This window comes from Papilio machaon, chromosome 26 (assembly GCF_912999745.1).
Source record: "Papilio machaon chromosome 26, ilPapMach1.1, whole genome shotgun sequence".
Taxonomy (NCBI): Eukaryota; Metazoa; Arthropoda; class Insecta; order Lepidoptera; family Papilionidae; genus Papilio; species Papilio machaon.
Genome location: NC_060011.1, coordinates 3,864,323 through 3,890,205, shown reverse-complemented (window position 1 = coordinate 3,890,205; position 25,883 = coordinate 3,864,323). Strand labels below are relative to the sequence as shown.

General features: G+C 35.3%; 4 protein-coding genes across 5 annotated transcripts; 2 read left to right on the top strand and 2 right to left on the bottom strand.

The window, feature by feature from the left end:
• Positions 1-305: 305 nt before the first annotated feature.
• Positions 306-5,321, bottom strand: LOC106715060 (facilitated trehalose transporter Tret1). Its single transcript, XM_014508270.2, has 8 exons — positions 5,121-5,321; positions 4,568-4,797; positions 3,974-4,294; positions 2,789-2,894; positions 2,455-2,535; positions 1,770-1,987; positions 736-918; positions 306-570 (listed from the first exon to the last, which is right to left on the bottom strand). Exons 1-8 carry the CDS (start codon positions 5,155-5,157, stop codon positions 328-330), a joined length of 1,419 nt encoding a protein of 472 aa, XP_014363756.2. The 5' UTR covers positions 5,158-5,321; the 3' UTR covers positions 306-327.
• A 2,442-nt stretch (positions 5,322-7,763) lies between these two features.
• LOC106707427 (facilitated trehalose transporter Tret1) lies at positions 7,764-13,346 on the top strand. 2 transcript variants are annotated; one of them, XM_045684554.1, is made up of 8 exons: positions 7,764-7,874; positions 8,330-8,559; positions 10,250-10,570; positions 11,287-11,392; positions 11,668-11,742; positions 11,893-12,110; positions 12,457-12,639; positions 13,044-13,346. In XM_045684554.1, the coding sequence occupies exons 1-8, from the start codon at positions 7,838-7,840 to the stop codon at positions 13,272-13,274; spliced, it is 1,401 nt and encodes a 466-aa protein (XP_045540510.1). In that variant the 5' UTR covers positions 7,764-7,837; the 3' UTR covers positions 13,275-13,346. The 2 variants fall into 2 exon arrangements, with proteins under 2 accessions (XP_045540510.1, XP_045540511.1); XM_045684555.1 differs by lacking the exon at positions 7,764-7,874 and adding an exon at positions 8,092-8,109.
• A 1,900-nt stretch (positions 13,347-15,246) lies between these two features.
• On the bottom strand, positions 15,247-16,326 carry LOC106715110 (three-prime repair exonuclease 1). Its single transcript, XM_014508332.2, has one exon. The coding sequence runs from the start codon at positions 16,306-16,308 to the stop codon at positions 15,433-15,435; it is 876 nt and encodes a 291-aa protein (XP_014363818.2). The 5' UTR covers positions 16,309-16,326; the 3' UTR covers positions 15,247-15,432.
• Positions 16,327-18,961: 2,635 nt separating this feature from the next.
• LOC106715035 (facilitated trehalose transporter Tret1-like) lies at positions 18,962-25,234 on the top strand. Its single transcript, XM_045684476.1, has 8 exons — positions 18,962-19,123; positions 19,829-20,058; positions 20,483-20,803; positions 22,490-22,595; positions 23,348-23,422; positions 23,879-24,096; positions 24,302-24,484; positions 24,658-25,234. Exons 1-8 carry the CDS (start codon positions 19,087-19,089, stop codon positions 24,898-24,900), a joined length of 1,413 nt encoding a protein of 470 aa, XP_045540432.1. The 5' UTR covers positions 18,962-19,086; the 3' UTR covers positions 24,901-25,234.
• The last annotated feature ends 649 nt before the right edge of the window (positions 25,235-25,883 follow it).

Here is a 25,883-nt window from a genome sequence, read left to right as displayed (position 1 = left end):
TTTGTAAGAGAAGTATTTGAAAATTGATATTAACTAAATTAATATTAGTTTCATAATTTTAAACTAATAAATGCGAATGTTTAAATGGATGGATGGATGTTTGTTTGAAGTTATCTCCAGAACGGCTCAACGGATCTTGATGAAATTAGCACAAAATATAGAACATAGTTTGGAAGAACAGGTTATTAATTTTGTTTTTTTTTAAGTTCTACGCGGAAGAAGTTGCGGCGATAGCTATTTAAAAAATAAAAAAAATACAATCTAAAACATAATTGAAATCCATAAAAAATATACAACAATTGCTTACAAAATAATTTATTAAATAAACTAAGGTATTATATTACGTCGTTTAGGTTTAGCGAATAACAACTGTATAGCATCTACAGTCAACCCCTTTGTCTCTGGTAGATAGAAGTAACAGAAGATTGTTGATATAAAGCAGACCGCAGCAAAGAAGTAGAAGATAGGACCCAATCCTATCGCTGATACTATTGGATTGAAAAGAAATAGGACAACGAAGCCGCAGATGATAGACCATTCAATTGATATCATTGATGCAAAACTTCGTATCTGAAAACAGGTTAGTTATTATGAATATACTAGTAGACCTTAGACCAGATTTGATGGTATGTGACAAGTAAAAGAATCAAAATATAGCCTATGTTATCGCTGGTTTCTGAGTTTCTTTCTACCTTTTTGGTTTTCAGGCGTGATTATGTTGTATAAAACACTAACCTCAGGTAAGAATATTTCAGCACCCATCACGAAAGGCACGGTACCAGCACCGCAAGAGTACACCACGCCGTAAACATATATGAAGCACGCAGTCAACCAGTGCGGGCCCCAGTGCAAGTGGATCTGAGTCCCTAGTACAATGCAACAGATCCCTGAGCCGAATGTTGCGTACAGCATCAGTGACTGCAATCAATAACATAATAAGTGAACCTGAAATTCCAATTTAAAAATATTTGTAGTAGTAACTCGAGGGAATCCGATTGGCCGGTAACCCTTCGGCCTGGACCTGCGGGTGCTACCAGCGATGGACTGGTAGGGGACGGCACAGGACAGGCGACTCTGGCGATCTCTTGTGTCGGAGGCAAAGACGCACTATGGGTCGCTGCTTCAGCGGCTATGTAGTAACACTAAACATGTGTAAATCAGCTCTGAACTGGTCCAAACGTTGTAATGTAGACGTGAACCGTTGATTTGCATCTCAACAACTAGATTAGCTCACGGCTCATTATGATCTACTATGACTATATGAGCCGAAAGCCGCGAGCTGCCCGGTGACTAATAGTTCGCAGCTCCAAACACAAATCATTACTATCTAGGTACTAGTCTTCTCAAATATCTTGGTGGCCTATCATCGGCGCGCTCCGCTGTGCCCTGCAACCCGCTACACCTAACATTAGGTATTGCGTAGCGACTTTCGCGAAGTTTAGAACCGTCAAGATGTCTGAAATTTTTAATACAAATTGAGCTGAGCTGTGTGCCGGTTTACTGATCTGCTTGATGATGGAGCGATTTGCTCATAAACATTTTGGAATTTACGAGCTGTAGTGTGTGTAGTATCAGGTAGATACAAACTTTGTCGTTTCATTATCGCTTATAGACAGTGTAGTAAGTGTGAAAGGCCAGTTACGTAAGAGACGTACTCGATAACAAACAACGACTGACATCAAAAGAAAGCATGGTGTCCATTGCCTTCTTTTAGTGCCTCCACTTTTTGAGAGCTGATCGCGTTTCGGATATTTCGAAGTGCATCTTACCCGTCTTCCAGCAGTTTCAACCAGATATGCCGCAATGAATCCGGCCACCACCATAACAACAGCGAAGATGACGCTGCAGATCGTTGGTGACATGGTCGGTATGGCCTCTGCGAATAGAGGTTCAGCGTACACCTGTATTACCGTCAGACCTTGGAACATAGACGTCGTATACAGCACTATCAACATAAACAACGCACGACGTGTTGACCGGGACTTCTCTGAAAAAAATAAAGACGTAAGTTGATATGAAACTATATATCAGGAGTAGTCAACTTGTTTAGACCGGCAGTTAGTTAATCCGGAAATTTAGATGGATGGATGGATGTTTGTTAGAAGGTATCTGCGGAACGACTCAACGGATCTTGATAACTGGTGTAATTTAAAATAAATACCCGACTAACTGTAGCCAATATGACTCATGAGGGAACAATACGAATCCAATGAAACCACCTGACAATATCAGTTCAGCGATTTTGCCTTTGTGTCACAATGGAATTAAAAAACTATAACTCACTAAACAGAGGAGAAAAGGAACGTCAAATTCCTTTGACGTTCCTTTGATGAAAATGATAACTTTACTAGAAAAGTGCTTTCAAATTTATTTCTAAGTTTGTTTACAACAACCTAAAGAAATTCGGGAGAGGGGACGGTGTTTGAATAGCAAAAAATATGTTAAAATACTTGCTTAGGAAACTCCACATAGACACCTTAGGCCTTTCTTTGAGGTCTGCGTTTAATTTCTCTTCTTCTGGTGTCACGACATCATCTGCAAAGGGAAATTTATAGGATAATTTGAAATAACAACTAGAAAATTAATAGCGAATATCTCTAAAACATTCTAGTGTCATAGTAAATTTTGTGATAAACTCGGAACATTAAAGTTAAGATTTCTGAATTATTTCTGAGAAAATATGGTATTGCTGTTAATTGTTAAGCTAAACAATTACAATTTTTTTTTTCGTTTTATATCTTAACAATGGCCATTTTGTACCAAGAAATAGGACATCGTTGATATTTACCATCCAACACTGGGTTCAAAGACATCCTTAACGCTTTTAGTTCCTCCTCAACAACTTTAGACTTCACCTTCGTTCCTCTGTAGAAAGCAATCGCTTGCGCTGCTTCCTAAAAAACATTGAGTTTCATTGTTTTTTTTTAAATATTATTAGGGGACAAACGTGTAACCTGCCATGCAGCAATAGCCCATAGACATCTGCAATTGCAGATGCGTTATCTACCTCTAATTTTTTTATATTTCTTCTTCCTATGCGTCCCCTCTTCTTTAAATAACGCTTCTCTTCCCATTCTTTCCTAATAAGGAAAGGGTGGGAAAGGAAAGAAGACTAAAATTAGGCCTCCGGCACGCACACTGTACTTGGAATTACTCAGACTGTACGCCGAATTACTTCCACATGAGGACTGTCTTCTATCAGGTCGTGGTATTGCTTGTCGTGGTTAAATATTTTAATATAAATTGCACTTTGTTTACCATTTTTAGGTTTATATACCACTGTCAATTTATGTCATGATATACTAGTTGTCGCCCGGGACTTCGTTCGCGCAGAATAAAAAAAACTCAATGCCTATGTGTTCTTCCAGACTATGCTCTATATGTAGGCTAAATATCGAGATACATTCTGGAGATAACTTCAAACAAACATCCATCCATCCAAACATTCGCGTTTATAAAATTAGTAAGATCTGAACGGCGACAGCTTGACGCTCTCGTATTTTTCTCTTGTAATCCTTTTATTTGTTGAATCTTATCTGTGTCTGCTTTATTTTAGGCACGCGTATTAAGGCTATCCATAATTACTTGACAGCGTAATTTATCTTGCGTCTATGTATGTGATTGTTTGTAGCCAAAACGGTTGCACAGACTTTGACAATAGAGGTGTCAGTCGATTCTTATTCCACCCTAGACCTAAACATATAGTTGTAACACAAAAGACGCAGTTTTTCGGAAGACCCATTTCAGTGTCAATTCAAAATATCGTTCAAAAAATTTAAATTTTGAGTTTAACAATAAAAACGATGTTATTTAGATAACGAAATGCCCACCAAGTCATAATGCATAATAAAGGAGTTATAATTTTATACGTAGGTTGTAAGAACCTCGTCATCAAATGGAGGGACCATTTGATGACGAGGTTCTTTCAACTGTTTGTATACAATAAAAAAATGTATAAAATAATTTTATTTACCTTTTCACGGCCTTTACTCATCAGATACGTAGGAGAATCCTTTAACAGCAAAAGTAGAAGAACGCCTAATATAGTTATAGCCAAGCAAGCGTAGTTCATAGCATCGTAACTCATGTAACCTCCCATTAGGTAAGAAATCAGCATTCCCAATCCATAGAAGACCATAGCACCGGAACACATGCTACCTCGTATTGAGTCCTGACAGATTTCATTGACGTAGATAGGAACAGCCAATGTTGCACAGCAACAGAATCCTGATAGTATTACCGATGTTAAGACCACTTCGACGGTATAAAAGAAAGATACGAGCAACCATGATATCTGTGGGGAGTAATTGTTTGTTACCACAATTATTGCATAACTGTCTCCAGCAACTCTGTCCGCGATGAATTAAAAAACTTAGTAGCTTATGTATTCTTCCCACACTATGCCTTTCATCGAGATCCGTTGAGCTGTTCTGCAGGTAGCTTCTAACAAACATCCATCCATCCATCTATACATCCAAACATTCCCATTTATAATATTAGTAAGATACAAATACATGTTAAATGATTTAAAATTCTTACCACTAATACTTCGATTACGAGTACTTACAACTTGAAGTAATGAAAATATAAGACAGCAATATTTCCTGCCTATCGTGTCAAGAATGTAACTCGAGAAAGGTGTGCTGACTAGCGCGCTGATGGATGAAAGGCTTCCGAGGAGTGATAACTCTGTCTCTGTCATCGGCCGGTTCAGTGTCGTGTTCTCAGAAGAGAAGAGAACGAGCGTAGAAGATGGCCACGTATACATGATGCCCATTGATAGACAGAGGTAGCTCACTGCAAGAGGTAATTACGAAAGTTATAAAGTAACTTATAATTTATGTTATAAGTAATTATAAGTATATAAGTTGCAATGGAAGATATGATAAACAATAACTTGATGTAAAACATTCTATTGGTGACAGTATTTTAAAAATCAGTTGAGTAGTTTTTAAAGTTTTCCGGAATCATTACAATCTTTTACGTTTATTAGTAGTCGTGAAAGAAGATTGTAATGGTTCTTTTGCCAACATGATAATCATCTTCCCGTCCTTATCACAAGGGTTTCATCTTCCGAATCGATCTATCATATTTCTGCAAATATAATAAAAATGTCATACCAACGCCTGTTGCTGCAACTTGATAGAAAATCGACATGATTATCACTCAACATTAACACAAATAAAACAACTGTCTACCCACAGAGCTAATCTAGTTGTACTCACAGAAACATATTTTTACGTTTAGTTTAAATATCAGATTGTGTTGAACAAACAGTGTAATACGACGATTATCATCAAAATAATATTCAAACAAAGACGGATAAAGTTATTTCAAATTGCACACAAATAAAGACATTCGTTTGTTTTCTGTGAAGGAAAACATCGTGATGCAACCTGCACATATCTGAGAAGAAATTCAATGATATGTGTGAAATCAACCAACCCGCACTTGGCCAGCGTGGTTGACTATGTCCTAGTCACCCCTAACTTGGGGTAGGATCCGAGCTCCTCGGTGGGGACGTATAGTGAGTTGATGATGTTTGTTTTCTTACTAATGTACTATTTACGTGAGTTTTCACAAAACACATCTCTATTATGTTGGGAAAAAACTGAGACGGTAATAGTTTTAGTACTTGTTTCCATGTTTGTGTAATAATTTTATTAAGAGATACAGCGAATTTTCATTGTTATATTAACAATGTTTTCATGTACAGATGTCAGGATAGTTGAATACGCATAAGGGTACAGGCAATCGGGATAATCTTTTTTAAATCTATATCTATATATATAAAAGAAAGTCGTGTTAGTTACACTATTTATAACTCAAGAACGGCTGAATCGATTTGACTGAAAATTGGTGGGCAGGTAGCTTAGAACCAGGAAACGGACATAGGATAATTTTTACCCCGTTTTCTATTTTTTATTCCGCGCGGACGGAGTCGCGGGTAAAAGCTAGTTTTGAATATAAAGAAATCCGGCTTGATTATCTCTCACGATCAAGTGTTAATTTTAATCAAAACTTTGCATAGCTCTCAAGGAAATAGTTTGAGTAGTTTTTGAGTTTATTAAAAACTAGCAGTTGTCACCAACATCGTATGCGCGGAATTTAAAAAAATCTTCTACTATAGTTACCCGGGGATAGTGTAGCTTCCCATCATTGAAGGAATTTCTCAAATCAATTTAGTAGTTTCGGAGTCTATTCAATGCAAAGCAAAAAAACAAACTAATCTTTCGTCTTTTATTAATGTAGACAAATATTTTTCCTTTATAATATTGATAAAATTCAAAAAGATCACGTTGTTAGTGTTAAAAAAATTCAAATTATATAATAGCGTGTGTTAAAAAAGATATTACAAATTTAACAGTTTTTCCGCGCGTGGAAATCCCGCAAATATCTTTATGATAGTACTCCGTAGTTCTGTGTAGTTTCAGATTAAATCCACATCTTCTTATCTAAGTTATGTCACTATACTACGGTATGATACAGTCAAATTAAGCGAAATTAACGTACTGAATGTTCGGGACACCAATATATGAGAATCCTGAAAAGTCCTTACCCGATTTCGCATTTGAAAAAAATATTTAAAATCAAAGGTCCAAAAATGGGACGTTTTTCGGTGAAATTGTAAGTTTTGTCAACAAATTAACTTACACCGAGTTGTAAATTATAAAATTATATAAATATAAAATAATAAAATACACTTATTTTAACGGGCCACTGTTTCTGAGATAATAAAGATAGGAAGAAAGAAAAACATTTTTACCATACATTCTGTAATATTTTATTTTATATTATAAGGTGGCAAACGAGCAAGCAGCCGGATTCTCCTTAAAAGAAAAGAGTGAGAAGGGTATTAGGACACCACACTCATCAGACTAACCGCGGAATTGCTTTCACTTCACGCCTGTCTTCTGTGTGTTTGTGGCATTTCACCGGGCGAGCCGGCCTATTCATGCAACCGATATTGTTGCTGGCGTCTACTACTGAAAACTACATAGCCATTAAAGGTTCGTGGGTTTTTTGCTTATATAGGCTTAGGTATAACTCGCATAGGGGATTGATTGGCACTTTTCGGGTTTCAAAATAGTGTTTCGAGTTCGCAATAGTGTTCTGAACAATCTTACCAATTTTCAGCTTTATGCGGATTATTGCAGTTAAACATCTTAATTTGATAGGAGTAGTTAGAATTTCTTTGTCTGAAGCGAAGAATGAGTCAAACTGAATGAGGTCTATCTTTGACTATCAATAAAGAAAGACGTTTTTGAGATTAAAAACATTGTAAAATGGAATAAAACGTTAAAACCGGAGTAATCCTAATTAAAGTGTTGTCTAGTTTAAGATTTGTAACCAGTGATTGCGAAGCGAAATAAACGTCTGTAGAAAAAGCTGTTACAATTTTCTAAGATAAAGCGCCAATGGCGTAACGGTTGTAGAGACGAACTGCGAAGATGTGACCGTACCGTTCTTATTTTACATCCGACAAATACTGACAAGATTCAAATACATTTCTTAAGTTCAAACAGTAATATTAGTAATTGATTCCCATAATTAATTAATATTTTATTTATAATAATCTTGTGATAATAATGATAGTAGAAAGCAGTTACTTCTTGAATTGTCACGACCGTAAAATATAGCTTCACCATAATTGTGCACATTCCCAAGCTTATTATCGCAGAATTTAATTCCTGTTTGTTGATGAAGTTTTATATAATACATAGAGATTAAATCTATCTCAGTATTGTAATTGATAGATCTGAAGAGAATAGTGACAGAACCTATTATTATTTGTAACAATAGTTTAAAAGTTTTTAAACGTTACAAAAAATTTATCATGACTGTGATAAAACAAGCAATTTCTACTGCTATTGGTAATATATTATTGTCTTAGTAAGCATTTTTTAATTAAATTCGTTTTTTTATATTTAATAAGCTAGCGCTTGACCACGATTCCACCTGATGTTAAGTGATGATGTGGACTAAAGATGGTACGCGCTAGCTTTGTAAATGCCTATTCACTCTACTCTTGAAGACCCCCCACGTCATACTTGGACGGAAAAACTGACACCCGTAATGTTTTTGGACGTTTATTGAACATGTGAATTGGTTTGTATGTATATCCGTTCAATTTTTTTTGTAAATAAATTACTGGTTGCGTATGCTTTTTGTGAATTTGAGCGAAAAACTGGACATTTTATTTGGCACATAGGAACTTGAGCTCTCTTTTCTTCGACTTCTGTGCGACCACTGCCAACACAAGAGCGGATATTTTAACTTGTTATTGCCTACTGTTCCTATAATAATTAATTATGTGTTTTTCCACTAGTGTGCTACCTCTGTTCTATTCTTGGTGTGATGTACACCTGGCCGTCTTCTACTCTGGTTCTCTTCTCTTCTACGAACACAACCCTGGACCGTCCTATGACAGAGACTGAAGTAGCACTCTTGGGTAGTTTATCATCTATCAGTGCGTTGATAAGTACACCATTTTCTGGTTATCTTCTTGATACTTTGGGGAGAAAGTATTCCTGTATGCTGTTCGCGTTATCGCAAGTGGTAAGTTTTTTTAAACTGTATTTTGCTTTGACACGAATTACCAGCACTATTTTGTTATAAAAATTACGATATCGTACACTAATATATATATATATATATATATATATATATATATATATATATATATATTTTATCTTTTGATCACTAAGAATTCCACTGCTCTTGCACTTATCCTTACTATTATTCAATATTAGAAATACTAAATATTAAAATACTAAGTCTGTCGCGCTTTTACGCCAAAATATCTGAACCGATTTAAATTAAATTTGGTACACAGATAGTGTAGAGCTTGACAAGGACATAGGCTTCTTTTTAATGCGAAAAGAGGGTTTTTTTTTTATATCATAAGGTGGCAAACAAGCAAGTGGTCACCTGAATCCGCCTAAATAGCGAAGCGATCGCTGCTCATAGATATCCGCAATTACAGATGCGTTGCCTACCTTTAATTGACAGAGGAGGGGACACACAAAATGAAGATATATCCTCTTCCTATGAGTCCCCTCCTCCGTCTTTGGTTGTAAGGAAAAGGATTGGTTAAAAGTTGTGTGGAATTAAGTATTGTTATTTTTACAGCTAGAAGTTTGAAACTTATTATGATAACTTAAAGGCTGTTGATTCTATATAAATAATAGCTGTCGCCTGCGACTCCGTCCGCGCGCATTAAAAAAAAAATTATAGTAGCCGATTCCCAGACCTATTGAATATGAATATAAAATTTCATAAAAATCGGTCAAGCCATTCGGAGGAGTATACATGATGACATGAGAATTTTTAGCCGACTTAAAAAAGAAGAAGGTTATCAATTCGACTGAATTTTTTTTTTATGTGTGTTACTGCGAATCTCCGCACCTGGTGGTCCGATTTTGATAAAAATTATTTTAATCGAAAGGAAGTGCTTGCAGATGGGTCCCATTTTTTTTAAATAACTAGGAGACTAGTTGATTTTGAATACAACTTCAAGATTTTATATTATAAATATATATGACATTTAAAGTTTTTATAATTTACACTCAAAGATGTAATAGTAATAGAAAACACAGGATGAAAGTTTGAATGGAAATATGTAGTGTTTATATGAAGATAATCAAATAGATGATAATATGGATTATGATACAGGTGCTAGTGCAGGGCAATTCTACAATTATATTGTGTTAAGATTTATAAATAACAATGGGATTAATTTACTACCATAGTATAAATTAATTAATTACAATGTATTTTAAATAAGAGTGTACATATTTCCGCGCCGACTTACGTACATAGTTCAAGTTATAGCCAGGTAAATAAAATAATTATTTTTAAACACACCAAAACATCACGCAAGTATTTTTTTTCCAAACATATTTCCTGCGATTTTTGATTTTTTCTGATCAACGACGCGCACATCATCACCATCATCTTTGACCACTTCCGATATTCATTTTTCACTAACAAATAATAAAAAATTTACACCTGTATACATTAGACGCTTTTATAATCTACTAGCTGCCGCCCGCGACTCCATCCGCGCGGAATTAAAAAAACGCAATTAGTAGCCAATGTGTAGGTCCAACCTATGTTCCACATCTATGCCAAATTTCTGCGCGATCCTTTCATCTGTTCCGGAGATACCTAATACAACTATCCATCCATACATTCAAATATTCGCATTAATAATATCAATAAAATTTAAAGAAGTATTTTTCCACAGTTGGCATGGGTAGTCGTATCCATCTGCTACAACGTGGTGGCTATCCTCACAGCAGTATTCATATCTGGATTCAGTGGTTGTATGATGTTAGTGGTACCCATTTACGTCAGTGAAATCTGTCAGGAATCCATCCGTGGTACTATGACTTCAGGAGTCATGGTGTTTTATGGATTGGGTATGCTCGCTTCCTATCTAATGGGAGGATATTTGAGTTACGACGCAATGATCTACGTTTGTTTATCTATGAGTATACTTGGATTTTTACTTTTGTTACTTTTGAAAGAATCTCCTATACATCTGATGAGGAAAGGCTTGGAAAAGGTTGGTTGGTTTTACGTTCTTATATGTGGTTATTTAAAAATAATTTACAACGAATATTGAAATTGAAAACGCAGATTGCTTACAGCCACTGAAAGTGGATTTCGTCAGTTCATAAATTGATATGATAGCTTGTTGCCACTTGAACGAATAATTTACCGAGGCAGATTTATTTTTTCCGTTATGTCTAGCGTTGCCAGGCGTCCGGATAAAGCTGGACATAGCCTTTTTGATTGCGTGTCCGGCCAAAATAAACGGTTGTCCGGCTTTTCTTAGGCTTTTTACATTTCCCAAATGAGAGTACCTATTAATACTGAGACAAAATTCTAAATAATACAGGATGTCCGACCTTTTTACCCAAATGTCCGGCCAAATTGGCTGGTCTGTCCGGCTAGTAGGTTTGGCGACCTGGCAACCCTAGTTACGTTGATCTGATGAAGTTCTCGATCTCGGTGACATATGTATTTAATTTGATTTTTAAAGTAGAAGAAAGCAAACGAGTCCGTTTTTCCACGTTTCTTGTAACATGTGATAGCGCTAAATGTTATTGCTTTCAATCTTCTATTTAATCTGTGACTTGACTATAGCCAAAAACTTGTATAAGAACACATTGCTATCTCAGTATGTTCAAGGAGAAAGAGTGGCATGACTATATGTTTTTATATGAGTATTTCAGCAATGGATACACTCACACTATACATTATTCTATTTATATACAGGATGCTGCAAAAGTGATCGCTTACTATAGAGGTGTTAAAGTTACATCGAAAACTGTCGAAGAAGAAATTCAAATGATACGCAGAGCTATGAATCCAGATTTTGATGGTATGAATTGAATATCTATATAATAAAATTTGAGTGTCTGTATGTCGCGAACACATTTTTTGTCTTTCTGTCTGGAAATCCGCGTTTGTACCGAGTAATCTCCGAAACGGATGGACTGATTTTGACGAGAAGGTAGCTGATGCTTACTGGCATATTATAGTTGTTTTTCTTTTTTTTTGCGCTCACGAAGTCACGGACGATCGTTAGTTTTATAATAGAAATGTTTGTTTTGTTGAAAGAAAAGGTATTTAATCTTTTTTTAATCGTTTTTGCAGATTTAACACCGGAGGTGGAAAAATTGCAGCCAGAATTAAAAGGAAAACCAAAGATGTCCGCATGGAAATTCTTCAGTACGTTTTATATTACAAGCCCTAGTTCATTTTTACAACATTGACTTAACCTTCGGTCTTTTTAACATCAAAGTAAATTGCACCGATTTGATATTTCAGAAATTTTAACAAAGACTTTATCTATTAATAAGATGCTTTGTTCTTTTTCAGAGAAATCACGATCGTCCCGTCGTGCGTTAATGGTGGCATTAGTGTTATATACCGCGGCCATCTTCCAAGGTCTGATGGTGGTGCAAGTTTATGCTGAGCCATTGTTCGCGGAGGCAGTGCCTACAATGTCCCCCACTATATGCAGTGTCATATCCGCCATATTGACAGTCGTTTCTGGTTTTATTGCTGCCTTCTTAATGGAATGGGTTGGAAGAAGAGTAAGTTCCTTTTTCCACTAGCCTCCGCTTCTATAAGCATTGTAAAATTTCCCAAATGGCCCACGGAAAATCCGGTGGGGGTTTACGACGGCGAGAAATACAGTTGAGGATTCACAAGTTCAACAAGAAATATGGCTGCAGGTCATCGAAACTAGTTTGAAAGGGATCTACATGAAAAAGAAACTCTAGGCAAGGTTTCTAAGGCGCCCTATTTTTTTACCATGCCTGTGGCAATCCTTTCTGTCAGCGCCCTGCGCAGTCACAAAATCGCTCTCTACTCAAATCAGCACTGCGGTGATTTGATTCATGGTCCTTCAAACTTATGTATTGAATTTATTTCTTTCAGTATTTAATGATCTACGCATCATTAGGAGCATGTGTTACCTGCGTAGTACTGGGCACTCAGATCCACTTACATTGGGGCCCGCATTGGATCACCGCTTTATTTATGTACTTATTCGTTATCATGTACACTTGTGGAGCTGGCACTGTGCCTTTCGTACTGGTCGCGGAGATATTCCTACCTGAGGTTAGTGTGTTATAGACTAGGAGCTTGATTAAATACGTTAGTGTTCTTTTATAGACTAAGAGCCTGGAGACATATCTGATAGTAAAGCATAAAGGCGAAGCGACCGTTGCCCATAGACATCCGCAATTACAGATGCGTTGTCTACCTTTAATCGATAGAGGTGGGACGCACAGAAAGAGGATAAATCCCCTTCCTTTGCGCCCACTCGATCGTCAATTCCAATTCACGTTCCTTCCCTTTCCTTATAAGAAAAGAGTACTAAAATTAGGCCTTCGGCATCACACTCATCAGAAGGAACGCGGAATTGCTTCCACTTTACGCCTGTCTTCATGCAAGAGATGGTGTTTTTGCCGGTGTTTACCACTGCTGAAGTGAAAATAACCGTTTTTTTTTTAATTTTACAGATTAAAAGCATCGCTTCAATGATAGCAGTGGAATGGTGCCTTATTTGCAGTTTCATAGTTCTCTTTGTGTTCAATCCTCTAGTTACTGCTATAGGCTTAGGCCCGGTGTTCTACTTTTTTGCATCTGTCTGCTTACTTTCTTCTATATTTTCCTTCTTTTTTGTTCCCGAAACTAAAGGATTAACAGTTGATGTTATACAGAATCTATTTGCTAGTCCCAGAAAATGTTAAGTACCATAGTGTGGTTTATTTTTAGCCGACTTCAAAAAGAAGGAGGTTATCAATTCGACTGTATTTTTTTATGTGTGTAATCGTGATTTTGATAAAAAAATATTTTAATCGAAAGGAAGTGCTTGCAGATGGGTCCCATTTTTTTGTTTTTTTTTTAAATAACTAGTTATATAACAGATGCTCGCGACTTCTTACTTGAGGATTTAAATTTCATACCAATAGTATAAATGCGAAAATTTGGATGGATGGATGCAACAAGATAGATGTAGTAACAAATTACTACGTATCTCCAAAACGGCTTGACGGATCTCAATAAAATTTGGTGGAATAGTTTGGAAGAACGCGTAAGCTAATTACTGAGTTTTTTTTTCTAATTTCGCACAGACGAATTGGCGGGCAAAAGCAAGCCTAGTAATAAATGCCTATTACACTTTGTATAGTGTTGCTTCCAAACAGTGAGAGATTCTTCAAGTTGGTTTAGTATTTTCGGAGCCCTTTTAATGCAAAACAAACAATCTTTTCTATTTATAATAAAATATTTTTAAATATAGCAGCGTATTTACACTAATACCTAAGTTTGCTAAAAAAAGTTTCATATAATATGTCCTATGTGAATATAATAGCAGATAGACATTACTGTTCAATATTCGTTATACATATCGAAAAATAGACACGACGAAGTGTCTTTCAAGCGTCCTTCGAAAAATAGACACGACCATGTGTCTTACGGAACTGGAATGTCAATGTAAAACATATATTAATAAGTATGATATATTTGTGTGTGTTTTTATTATGTACCTGATTTATTAAAATGCTATTTTGGAATAAATGTGAGAATTATATTTGTCTATTTTTAAATTTTTTTAATTTGCCTTATCATTTAAATATCTTTAGGCAAGAAATTGAAAAAAGGCGGGAATAGAAGCAAATATGTACGAAGTTAATTACTTACAAAATGTTTGCAGAATTTAAATTAATTATATGAATTACTACTATATTAGTAGTAGAAGTAGACAGACAATAACTATAGAAAAAAATGTGTACATACATATATAAATATATTGGGAGTTAAATATATCTAATATATAAAATTCTCGTGTCACAGTTTTCGTTGCCATACTCCTCCAAAACGGCTTGACCGATTCTCATGAAATTTTGTGAGCATATTCAGTAGGTCTGAGAATCGGCCAACATCTATTTTTCATATATTTTTTTTTTAACTGCGCGCGGACTGAGTCGCGTGCGACAGCTAGTATATATATATGTTTTAAATTATGATGTAAAGAAATGTTTCAAATAAAAAAAAAAAAAATTCAGGTATCCTTTATTTAATGTATAATATTTGGTATAACATGCCACATGATTAACCATTAGTTTCTGAGACTGGAATCTTTATATAAACCATATTGTCATTCCTGTCATTATCATTGACAAAACAGTGATAACCATGTTCTAAACGGGGATTTAGGTCTCAGAAACTCACGGTAATAATGCTTAAAGATAACAAATGACTATTTTTAAACAAAATTTTAAACTTTAGTCCGAAGTCAAAATAATCAAATAAAAATGTATATTACTTTTATTGTTCTTAATAAATAAGAGATTTATTAAAATAATCATAAAAGTTTGATGTACAAATATTGTAACCATAACCAACGGGCACTAAATAATAAAAAAAAATGTCATATCTTCTTTTAATTAGAACATTCAGTTTTAAACAAAAGTAATAGGGAAATTAAAAAAAAAAATAGATAAAAAAATTACATGCTTAATTTCTTAAAGTCAATAATTTCCTACTAATTGTAAGATATTTTGATGTCAAAACTCAAACCAAAAAAGCCTATGAAAAAAATTATCATTTTTAAAATCACTATCACATAATAAATCACTTTCTTAATCTGTAAAAATAATTCCTAGTAAAACTATAATAATAATATGGATTTCTAGTAAAACTATAATAACAATATTTATATACTAGTAGCACAATTTAGATTTTCTCAGGTAAATAAAAAGACAAGTAGCAAAATAAAGGTTAATTGAACATTAGCTAGTAAGTCTTAATACAATAAAGAGTCAAACATTTTCCCTTTATAAAAATTTACATAGACATTCTCTCTTTATAGCTTCTTAGCTACTAATCTTAACTATTGAATTAATTTCAATATCTGCTTAAAGGTTTGATACTACTTAATAATTTAGCATTTTTATTGGCCCAGGGTAAAAAAAAGGATTTTGTAGCAACTACACATTCCAGTAATAATATACAATCCACTTCTGACCTATGAGTATTAATTGGTTCTTTTTGTAGTAATCTTCTATACAAACTTGACAAAGTATAACTTACCCTTTCTTTGGCTGTATGTACCTTGTTGCTTTTGCCTTTTTCACCAGATGTATCTTTTTCATCCTCCTCACATGACATACTGGACATTGACATTGTCATATCATCAATTTCCCTCCATTCTTCAATACTAATATTTAATTCTGGCCACTCATCTTCATCGTCAGTCATAATACTTTCAATTGTTCTCTTTGGTGAGCGTACACAAAGTGGTTTAGTTTTTTGTCTGTGATTATTGTTAATAGTTTTATTTTTTTTATCCAATTCTCTGAAACCCGTTATGGAATCAACACAGAGAAGATCTCGAGGGAATTTTGCGTTTACATCTTTATATTCTGCGGTAAGAATTTTAAAATCAAACCGATTTCCATTATGTGCAACTAAACACACAGGTTTTGGCAATTCTTCTAAAAACGAGTTGAGCGTTTTAACTCTTTCTTTAAAAGTTGGCTGTATGGCTAACAGTGTCTCCGATAATCTCGTCATATTTGCTGCTTCTTCGCTTATATCTCTTTCAGGATTAAAAAATAGTGATAATTTATTTACCAATGGTATTTCACCAATCGACGTAACCTCTATTTCTTTTGCCGAAACTGCTAAGAAAGTTAGTTCAATGATTTTAGTTTGGTTTCTCTCCTCATGGGGTAAACCTGTTGTTTCTATGTCGAAAAACACGAACGTTGATATATCCATTTTTCTTAAATCACCAGTAAAGTTGGACTTATGATGAGAGAAGAATACTATTTGTATTTTATTATATAAAAGTGATTATAGTTTCAATAAAATGTTTTCCATGAGTGGATCAAATTATCAAAAAAAAAAAACATAAACAACCACTACACTCAATGTCAAAATGTTAGTTGACGTTTAAACGTTTCGTTTCAAGATTTTAGATTCAACCGTAATGACACTGTAAAATACAGTAAAATAACAAAGTGTATCATATTTAGAACTTTTTTTATTATTTTGAATTTGTTGCGAGTTGCACTAAATACTATTTATGTTCATTTGTATTTTTAGACTATAAAAAAAAACTTAAAACTAAATGTCAAAGAAACACGATAACGAAGAGATGTTTTGGGATCGCGCCAAATATAAATCTAAAATGACAACTCGCTTCTATATCTTACAGGTGTAAATGTTATTTTATATTTTATGTATAGTTTAAGCTAAAAAAGCGGTGTCGTCTGCCTGTAGACACCCTCCACTACCGACCGACCTTTAATCGGCGGATCGGCGGAGGATATTTTCATTTAGTATGCGTTCTCACCTCTGTCGGACCCACCCCTTAATTTTTTTCCATATAAGAAAGAGGTGAAAAAGGACTGCAACTTGGCCTCCGACACACGGCTGACGGCGAATTATTTCTACTTCACGCCTGCTGCCTATTTATTCTGTAGTTGTTAGGGTAGAGCGGTGTTGGGTGAACGCCCAGGGCGCTGGACATAAAGAATCGCTCTGAGAACAACACAGTCTCACATAACCCTTTTAACCCGTGCGAAGACATGGTAGTTTTAAGGGCTCGATTTCCGCAACTCAACGACTGGCGCGTATTTTTCGACATGGTAATAAAGACTGTACCGTAGAAATGTCGCTCAGGGCGTTAGACGAACTATACCCCGAGCGGGCTGTTCGTGCTCTAGCAGTTGCCGGTTGCTGGCTCTACAACTTATCTGTCATGTTTTGTTACAAATATAGTTACACTTATTTATCTCATTCAATGTATATTCTCTCATCAACCGGATTAATGTCTTGTTAGTTTCGTCACAAACTATTACTAAAGCAAATAAGTTTAAAATTTTCTTTGCCACAATCTCTCGTGTTATAAAATTGTGGTTTTTACGTCAATAATAATAGAAGTTTAGACGTCAGTGTTGTCTGAATGCTTATCAGCTTTGTGACTGTAAAATAAGTTTAATAAGATTATTTTGATGATCCCACAAAGCCTTAAATATACTGATATATAGTGTGTTAATTTTTTTTTACATGTATTGTAATAATTCTGTAAATAAAGTTGTATTTCCTATTACGATTAACTTATTAAATTTATACATGCTAAGGGTGTTATAAAAAAGGAGTGGTTGACAGAAAAATGATATTTCCCCTTCCTATGCATCTCATCCCCTTCAAATCTAGTTCCCACCCTTTTCTAAAGAGGAAATCACAGGAAAGGGAAGTAGATTTAGATTGTAAGGGGTAAAACTCACGTTCATAAAAATATATGTATACGAAAAACAAAGCCCTCTTTAGTTAGAAGGTTGAAAAAGCCTAAGTTCTGGGCGCCACCAATTTAATTTAAATAAAAATGCGCCCAAAAATATTTTGCGCGAACAATTTTATCAACACGTCAACTCTAGCGCACGCTAATTTTAGATGGTAATAGAAATCAACATTATGCGTAGGTTTCCTAATTGCGATCTTGTCAAATTAATAACAAAGTACTTATATCGGAAGCAGTTTTGGTGATAAATATTTAAGGATAACACATAATCTATTATAACCAAGTTGACGTCTATTATACCAATTACCAGCGTTAAAGGGTTAAACAAAGTAATGAACTTAACAGTTTCTAACTGAATTTTTTGTTTGTTTAACAAAAACATCGTTTGTTTAACAAAATAAAAAAATAATTCACTAAACAAAATAAATTAACGCATTAAAATTTTAGAGGAATATCCCAGGGCTGCCAGTACTTACATTAAAAAGGTTAATTTTTATCGCATTCGAATGTACGTACCTCGTTTGAAGAAAAACAAGCCAAGTTAGGACCTTATGTGCACTTTAATTCTTCTTCGTCGCTGCAGTCTTTTCAGACTGGTCGTCATCAGGTATCGGTGACACGCTGTACTAAGCGCCGCCACTCCTCCCTACTCTCTGCCTTTTTTGTACATTCGTGCAGGGGGACAGCTACAGCCGCTCTAATCTGGTCGGTCCATCTCATGGGCGACCTTCCCCGTGGTCTGGTGCCCTCTAATTTCCCCTGCACCACCAAGCGCACGATAGCCTCGTCATAACGTTTGCAGACGTGACCAAAAAAAGTGAGTATCCGAGGCCGAACAATGGATGACAGACGCTATTTGATGCCAAGTGCGGAATGCGGTCCAAGGTATCCTCAGGATTCTTCTCCAGCACAACATCTTTAATTACACCAGCACTTTAATTACACAGCATTAAAACGAATCGACGAAGTCACTGGTAAAAGTTAGTGGAATATAAGATTACCAAGTGAGGTTTTCAATTCTTTATTTTCTCGAACTTATAATAATAGCATTTTTGTTTTGACTTCAAAGTGATTGTATAAATCTTATTGTAATGTTTGGCAGCCCTGGGATCTCATTTTATTTGTAATGTCTACTAATCTTTTGTTTGTTGAGTATTTGTTGTTACTATATCAGTGGATTGATAAACGAGAAGTGTAATTCGGGTTGAGTTTAGTCTGCGGTGTGATGTGGACTGTGTAATTTGTCCAAAATGTCAGTACTAAGTCAGATATGGTGTAGTATTGTAGGTGAGTTTAGTATACAAGATTTAACGTGTTCGTCAGCCGTCAATATTTATAATACCAACATATATTTTAAGTATAAAATTCAAATTTAGGTGTATTTTTTACCTTCCGTATGTTGATGGAAGACATCGCGAAAATTTTGATCTTCCTAAAAAACTATTGTTGGCATTTAAGCCATTGAAATTGACAGTTAGTGGACAAACATCCATACATAGAGTTTTAATTGTAATTCAGTCACTCATTACCACACTCATCAGCACTCAAAATCGTTAATTAGTCTCCAAAGGTGCCCTTTAGAGTAGATTTTTCATAATAAATCTACATTAAGAGATATCGCTCTTTAACTGTGCGGTCGAAATTTCATCGGAATTTCCAACAATATCCATGTAGTATCCACATGGTAGATTAGTTTATTTTTATGGTTAATAACTTTAAACTTAAATTCAGTGGTTTTACAATATTTGTTATGGCATCAGCATTATTATCTTAATGTACTTATATTGTCTAGTACACTAGATTATCGTCTTTCACGTTGATCTATCTTCCTTCATTTCAGTTGTCACTCCCTTCTTAATCGGGTCATCTTTACACACTGGCTAAAGTATATTTGAGTAACTACGGCAGTGTACTTCTGGTACAGTTCGCTCGGTATTGATTCCTATCATAACATGATATTGAAAATTTTATATGGTATTCGGTTTCTTTCAGTATGCTACATGTGCCTAAGTATGGGGTTGATGTATGCCTGGCCATCGTGTACTTTGAAGTTATTCTCTTCACACAACACGACCCTCAATCGACCGATGACGGAAACAGAACTTGCGCTGTTCGGCAGCCTCTCATCTATTGGTGCACTCATTGGCACGCCTCTATCTGGCTTTCTTCTTGATGTCTTCGGTAGAAAATACAGCTGCATACTGTTTTCTCTGCCGCAAGTGGTTAGTTTAATTTTTTATTTTGTACCAAAAAGGTTTCATGTAAAGTTCATTAGGCTGGGTAAAGAGTTGTAGTAAAAAAATTTGACCCCTACTTAAGGATAGATAAGATTTCTCGTACCTCTTAAACCAAATATTTTTTATGACAGAATAGAATATTTTAAAAATGGATTACAATTACATAGAAGAAATTTTTCAGATAAGAATATTTTTCAGGAAACATAGCATTACGTATTTTTTTTATTTTATCCGCCTAGGATGCGAATCTTTTTTTGCCCCATTGGCCATCGGAAACCTTACGTTTAGTACTTATCCTAGGCAGAAGACATGTATAAATTTTCTTGATATCGGGATCTGAAGTAACTAATTAATGTTCCCTAAGCAGTAAAAAATAAACACGATATAGATTCGCATCTTAAATTTTCAGATCTCATGGAGTATAGTGTCAGTGAGTACCAGTGTAGAATTGATTCTAGCGGCCATGTTTCTTTCTGGGATTAGCGGCTGCGCGTTATTAATATGCCCTGTATACGTCAGTGAGATCTGTCAGGAGTCTATCAGGGGAATGATGACGTCAGGGGCCATGATATTCTACGGGATAGGTCTACTACTGTCGTATTTGTTGGGAGGCTGCCTGGAATATAACACAATGAATTACACGTGTCTATCGTTGGCGGTAGTCGGAGTGTTGGCTCTCTGGCCTCTTTGGGAAACTCCGATACATCTTATGAAGATGGGTAAGGAAAAGGTAATGTTATAAAGCGTTAAATATTTTATAGATATAGGTAAGTTAAAAAGTGTTAATTTTTTTTTTGGATATTGGACTTGTTATTTATAAACTGGAACTATACCCACAACACTCAGGTGAATGTGAATCAAATAAGGTGTACTCGTCAAAATCAGTTCAGTTGTTTAAGCTACAGGGTGTTACAATAAAATTTGAAGAATTTGATGAGTACAAATTCACACATTTACATGTACATTAGTATATAACCGAAACATATTCTTGAGTCAGTCGGGTAAAAAGAATGATCAAGCGTCGTTCACAAGTGGATGTAGCGTGTATACCGCATGTACGTGGAAATGTGTAATTAATTTGTGTTTGTGAAATACAAGTATTCATTTAATGATTTCTGTTGATTATTATTTAATTATCAAAAGTAAACATGTTTCTGTATTTCCTATCAATGTGTTTGAACAAACATTTGAAGACAAATAAACAAACGCACGTGTACCGGATCTAATAATATTTGTCGAGTAATCGTGAAACTTCAAAGCCGTGACACATGTATTTTAACATGTATTGTTGCTTTTTTTTTAAATATAACGATTTGTGACTGTAGTCGAAACCTACTGGAATGCCTTTTGTACACAAGACATCGTAAATCTTCGAAATCCGACGAATTCAGTCACTAAACGACTTACGCAACCCAATGTCTGAGCTTCGTACATATCGCTGGCACAAGTCACGCATCGCTGACATTTTGTTTTTTCGTCGCCAAAGCCAGTCGCTTGCAACCTGAGGGCTTATCACGAACATTGGTGAGAAAGTTTTTGTAACATCATCGACAAAATTTATATTAGAATTTTGTACGGCGCCCCTACCGGGCGTAAAGTATACCAACAAATCAAATAATATTTTGTTAGTGACGTTACGAATACATTCTCGCAACTGTCACGCAAACTGGTAGACCACCTGTTTGTCAAAATCATTGTGAGAAAAGTCGTCGCGGAGCAAATATATTCAGTTGGCATGTAGTCGCTATGTCAGTACTGATCGAAGAGAAGACTCGCGTCGGCGATTCAACGTTGTGTGCAACGAGCACGCGCAACGCGATACATGCGACGGAAGGATATAATATTAGTATAGAAGATTTACGTTGCTTTGTGTACTAAGAGGCTAACGGTGCGTTTACATTATTAAAATTCTCGTACGATATATCGACGCCCCCAATGAATAATCCCGTAATGCACTCTTACCGGGTTTTTGCTTTTCCGTCGAATTCGGCATCTAAAGGTCCTTTTACACGTTGTGATTTTTTTTTATATTTTTCTTAATGTTAATTAAGTACGGAGATAAAAAGTCATTATTGAAACAGATTTTTTTTATTTCCGGTATTATAATTTTTCCTTCATATCACAGAATACGCCCGGAATATATGAATGAAAATTAAATACAATGAAGCTATAAAAATTAGCTTTGTTTTGGTATCTAAAACATTCTTGTACAATAATTATTGATGAAGTTATTAAAGAAATACGGTTTTTTGCTTCTCCTGATTTTTTTTTCCTATTACGGGGTTATTTGGTGGGGGCGTCGATATTATCATCCCTTTTAATGAGAAAATGTTTAGTATATAGTTTTGGTTATGGAAACTCTAGGTGCAAACAATTATTTGAATTCGTATTTCTTATTTTTTTTTTTATATTTTAGGATGCCGTGAAAGCGATTGCATTCTATAGACGATGGAAAGAAACCTCCAAAGAGGTAGCTCAAGAGATAAATAACATGAAAAGGGCGCTTAACCCTGAACTGGATGGTAAATTTATTGTTTATGTTGGTCAAATAATAATAAGACAAAGCGGATAGCTGCCAGAATTATTTAAAAAAAAAAACAAGAAAAAAAACAGCGTCACCAACTAATATTGACACCTATATGACATTCTAGAAAAGAATACGAAATTTAAAATTAAAATTACTCCCTCATACTTTAAAATTGCTTGAGCCGTTTAGGCTACAGGTTGCTACACTGTAACAGACATATTTTACGTAAACATTATCGCTTCTTCGTCGGGCACATCTTCAGTTTTAACTGTGCTCTTCGATTGTACAGTTAAAACTGAAGATGGTTTGTGTCCGCTGCAAGGAGGAGGAGACGCACAGTAAGAGAACATTTCCGCTTCCTATGCGTCCCCTTTAAGATAAGGGTGGGAAGGAAAAGAAACGCGGAATTACTTCTACATAACACGTGTCTACTGAGTGGTATTTCACCGGGCGAGCCCATTCTTGCAACAGATGCTTTTGTGTCTGGCTTTTACCACTGTTCGGAGTGTGAAGTGAGTGGGCGGGGAATGGGTAAATGTCAATGTGGCTTTTTATGAATAAATTTGCGAAAACTGTTATTATGCTCGTTATTTTTGTGTGCGCGCACTGATCTATATTCATTGCAATCGTCCAATAATTAGGTTTTATGTAGGATAATTTTGCGGTAAAAACTATAAAATTGTGTAATTACTTTCCAAAGTCACTAAAATTAATAATTTCAGTAAAGTAGACTTGATTTAATTACAGATATGACACCGGAGGAAGAGAAATTGAAGCCGGAAATGAAAACAGTGGAAAAAATGTCCAAATGGAGATTTATGAGTGAGTGCTATAGTAGTAAAAAATTATACAAACAATGGCACACATTTTTATTCAATAATTAAATTTATTCATATAAAATAACGGTTTTAAGGTTTAAAAAAGTAAAGTGTCAAATTTTTCGTAAACGAAATTAACTATTTTAAACTAACAGGCGCTTTAGAGCTCCATTGTTCGATGGCGCAATAGTTTTAGTTCCGCAGTCAGAGTTTTTTCACCAAAGGCATCTCTCAGTGTAGATATAGTCGAGCCATTTGAGTTGTGGAAAATCAAGCCATAAAGGTTCATTTAGAATTTAGACAAGAATTTAGAATCTTCGAATAACGCTCGGCAGACGCTTCAGAGCGAGACAAACCTATGTATTTCCCATACAACCGACTGTCGGGCGTTGTTCGTAAGATTTCGACTTGTCTTAATTAAAATTTAAAACTGGATATATTATGATGGTTTCCCTCACAGAGAAATCGCGTTCATCACGCCAGGCGCTGTTGGTTGCCTTGACATTGTTCCTGATGGCGGTATTCCAAGGTTTAGTTGTCGTCCAGGTGTACGCTGAACCACTCTTCGCTGAGGCAATGCCGGATATCTCTCCGACTGTCTCCAGTGTACTGTTAGCTGTCATCACTGTAGTGGCAGGCTGTATCGCTGCCTATTTGATTGATGTGGTTGGGAGACGGGTGAGGGAGTTTTTAAGTTGTTACTCGACTGATATTTTTTTCGTAATTGTAACCGCTTGGAACTAAAATGATTGAACCAATTTTGATCAGTGAGATGTCATTTTTTTCGTAATATTTTGTTGACTGTCATACGGGTAAAATCAGGGCGATTTTTTTTGTTTATTTTGAGTTTGTTGAGTGAATTGAGATGGTTTGTTGTGTACAGCCGGTGATGATCTACGCGTCCCTGTTGGCGGGCATTTGCTGCATGGCGCTGGGCAGCCAGATCCACGGGCATTGGGGCCCGCACTGGGTCACCGGTGTCTTTATGTACCTCTTCTGTATCACCTTCACATTCGGTGCCGGGACTGTGCCTTACGTGGTAGGAGCTGAAGTCTTCTTACCTGAAGTAAGATCTTTTTCATACTAAATTGATGAACTCGGCATAACATGCAGAATAATTTCAAAAATCTTAACTGTTTTTAATTTCATTATCATCTGTTCGTGCAATTTCTTTAAAAAGGGGTACAAAGTTTTCTATTCACTTATTAATATTAAGGTAATTATTATTCTATTTTCCAGATCAAGAGTTTAGCGTCAATGGTGTGCGCGCAAACAGCGTGGGCTTCAAATTTCGTCATCCTCTTCATATTCAATCCTCTAGTCCTGGCCATAGGTCTAGGCCCCGTCTTCTACATCTTTGCTGTCTTCTGCTTTTGTTCTGCGGTCTTCTGCTTCTTCTATTTACCAGAGACGATGGGTCTACCTGTTGATGTGATACAGACTCTGTTCGCACCGAAAAAGAAAATTCAAAGCGTTTGCTGATATTCAATAAAAGATGTGTAAAATATTTGTGTTATCGTTCAATGCTGTACTAAATGAAATTTAGGGGAATTATTGTTGTAATAAAAATCTAAATGTGGAAATTCACCATTAATAAGATCCTGATTGTGGGCTTCTTCTGTCTCTGTTTTTTTCAAAGATAATGTAAGGGATGACATATATGATGTGTCATACAGAGTTACAGATTGTAAATAAAGCCTTTTTATGGGACAAATGAAGCGGTAGATAAACCAGGAGATAAACTCTCGTCTACATCAGCTACTTTCCGATACAAGTCGGATCAGGCGTTTCAGAGTTTACTCGAAATGCGGACAGACAGACAATAATTTTCGTAATTAGTTTTATAAGAGGAAATGTTAAAAGAAAATAAACTTTATAAAAAATGTAGTTAGTTATTTTCTTCTCGAACGACTTTCTAAAAGTACCAATTTTTTTTTTTTTTGTAAATGTTGCACTAATTGACCGACATGAAGTGGAAGTAATTTCGCGTACAGTCTGATGAATGTGTGTGACGGAGGAGTAATTTTAGTCCTCTTCTCCTTCTCAGCCTTTTATTATAAGGTAAAGATGGGAAAAAGAAAGATCTATGCATTCTCCTCTGTCGATTTATGGTGGATTGCATCTGCAAATACGGATCGTTATTTTGGTGAAGTCAGATAGTCACTCGCTCGTTTACCACCTTACACTATAAAAAAAAAAGATATGTAACTATATATATATATTAATTTATAGTAGCAAATAAAGACTTTGTAAACATATTTATTAAGCGTTTATAATTATAAAACGGCAAATAGGCGAGATTGTACGCCATTATTTTCTTTGTTACGCTAGAATTACTTAAATATGCAAAATGATGTAGATTTAAATGTTTATTTTATTTAATCTGACGACAGCTTTTCATTTAATCACTTGATATTTACTTGTGGTGATATCTTTGTGATAAATCTTTTAGTTTAGTTTAATTT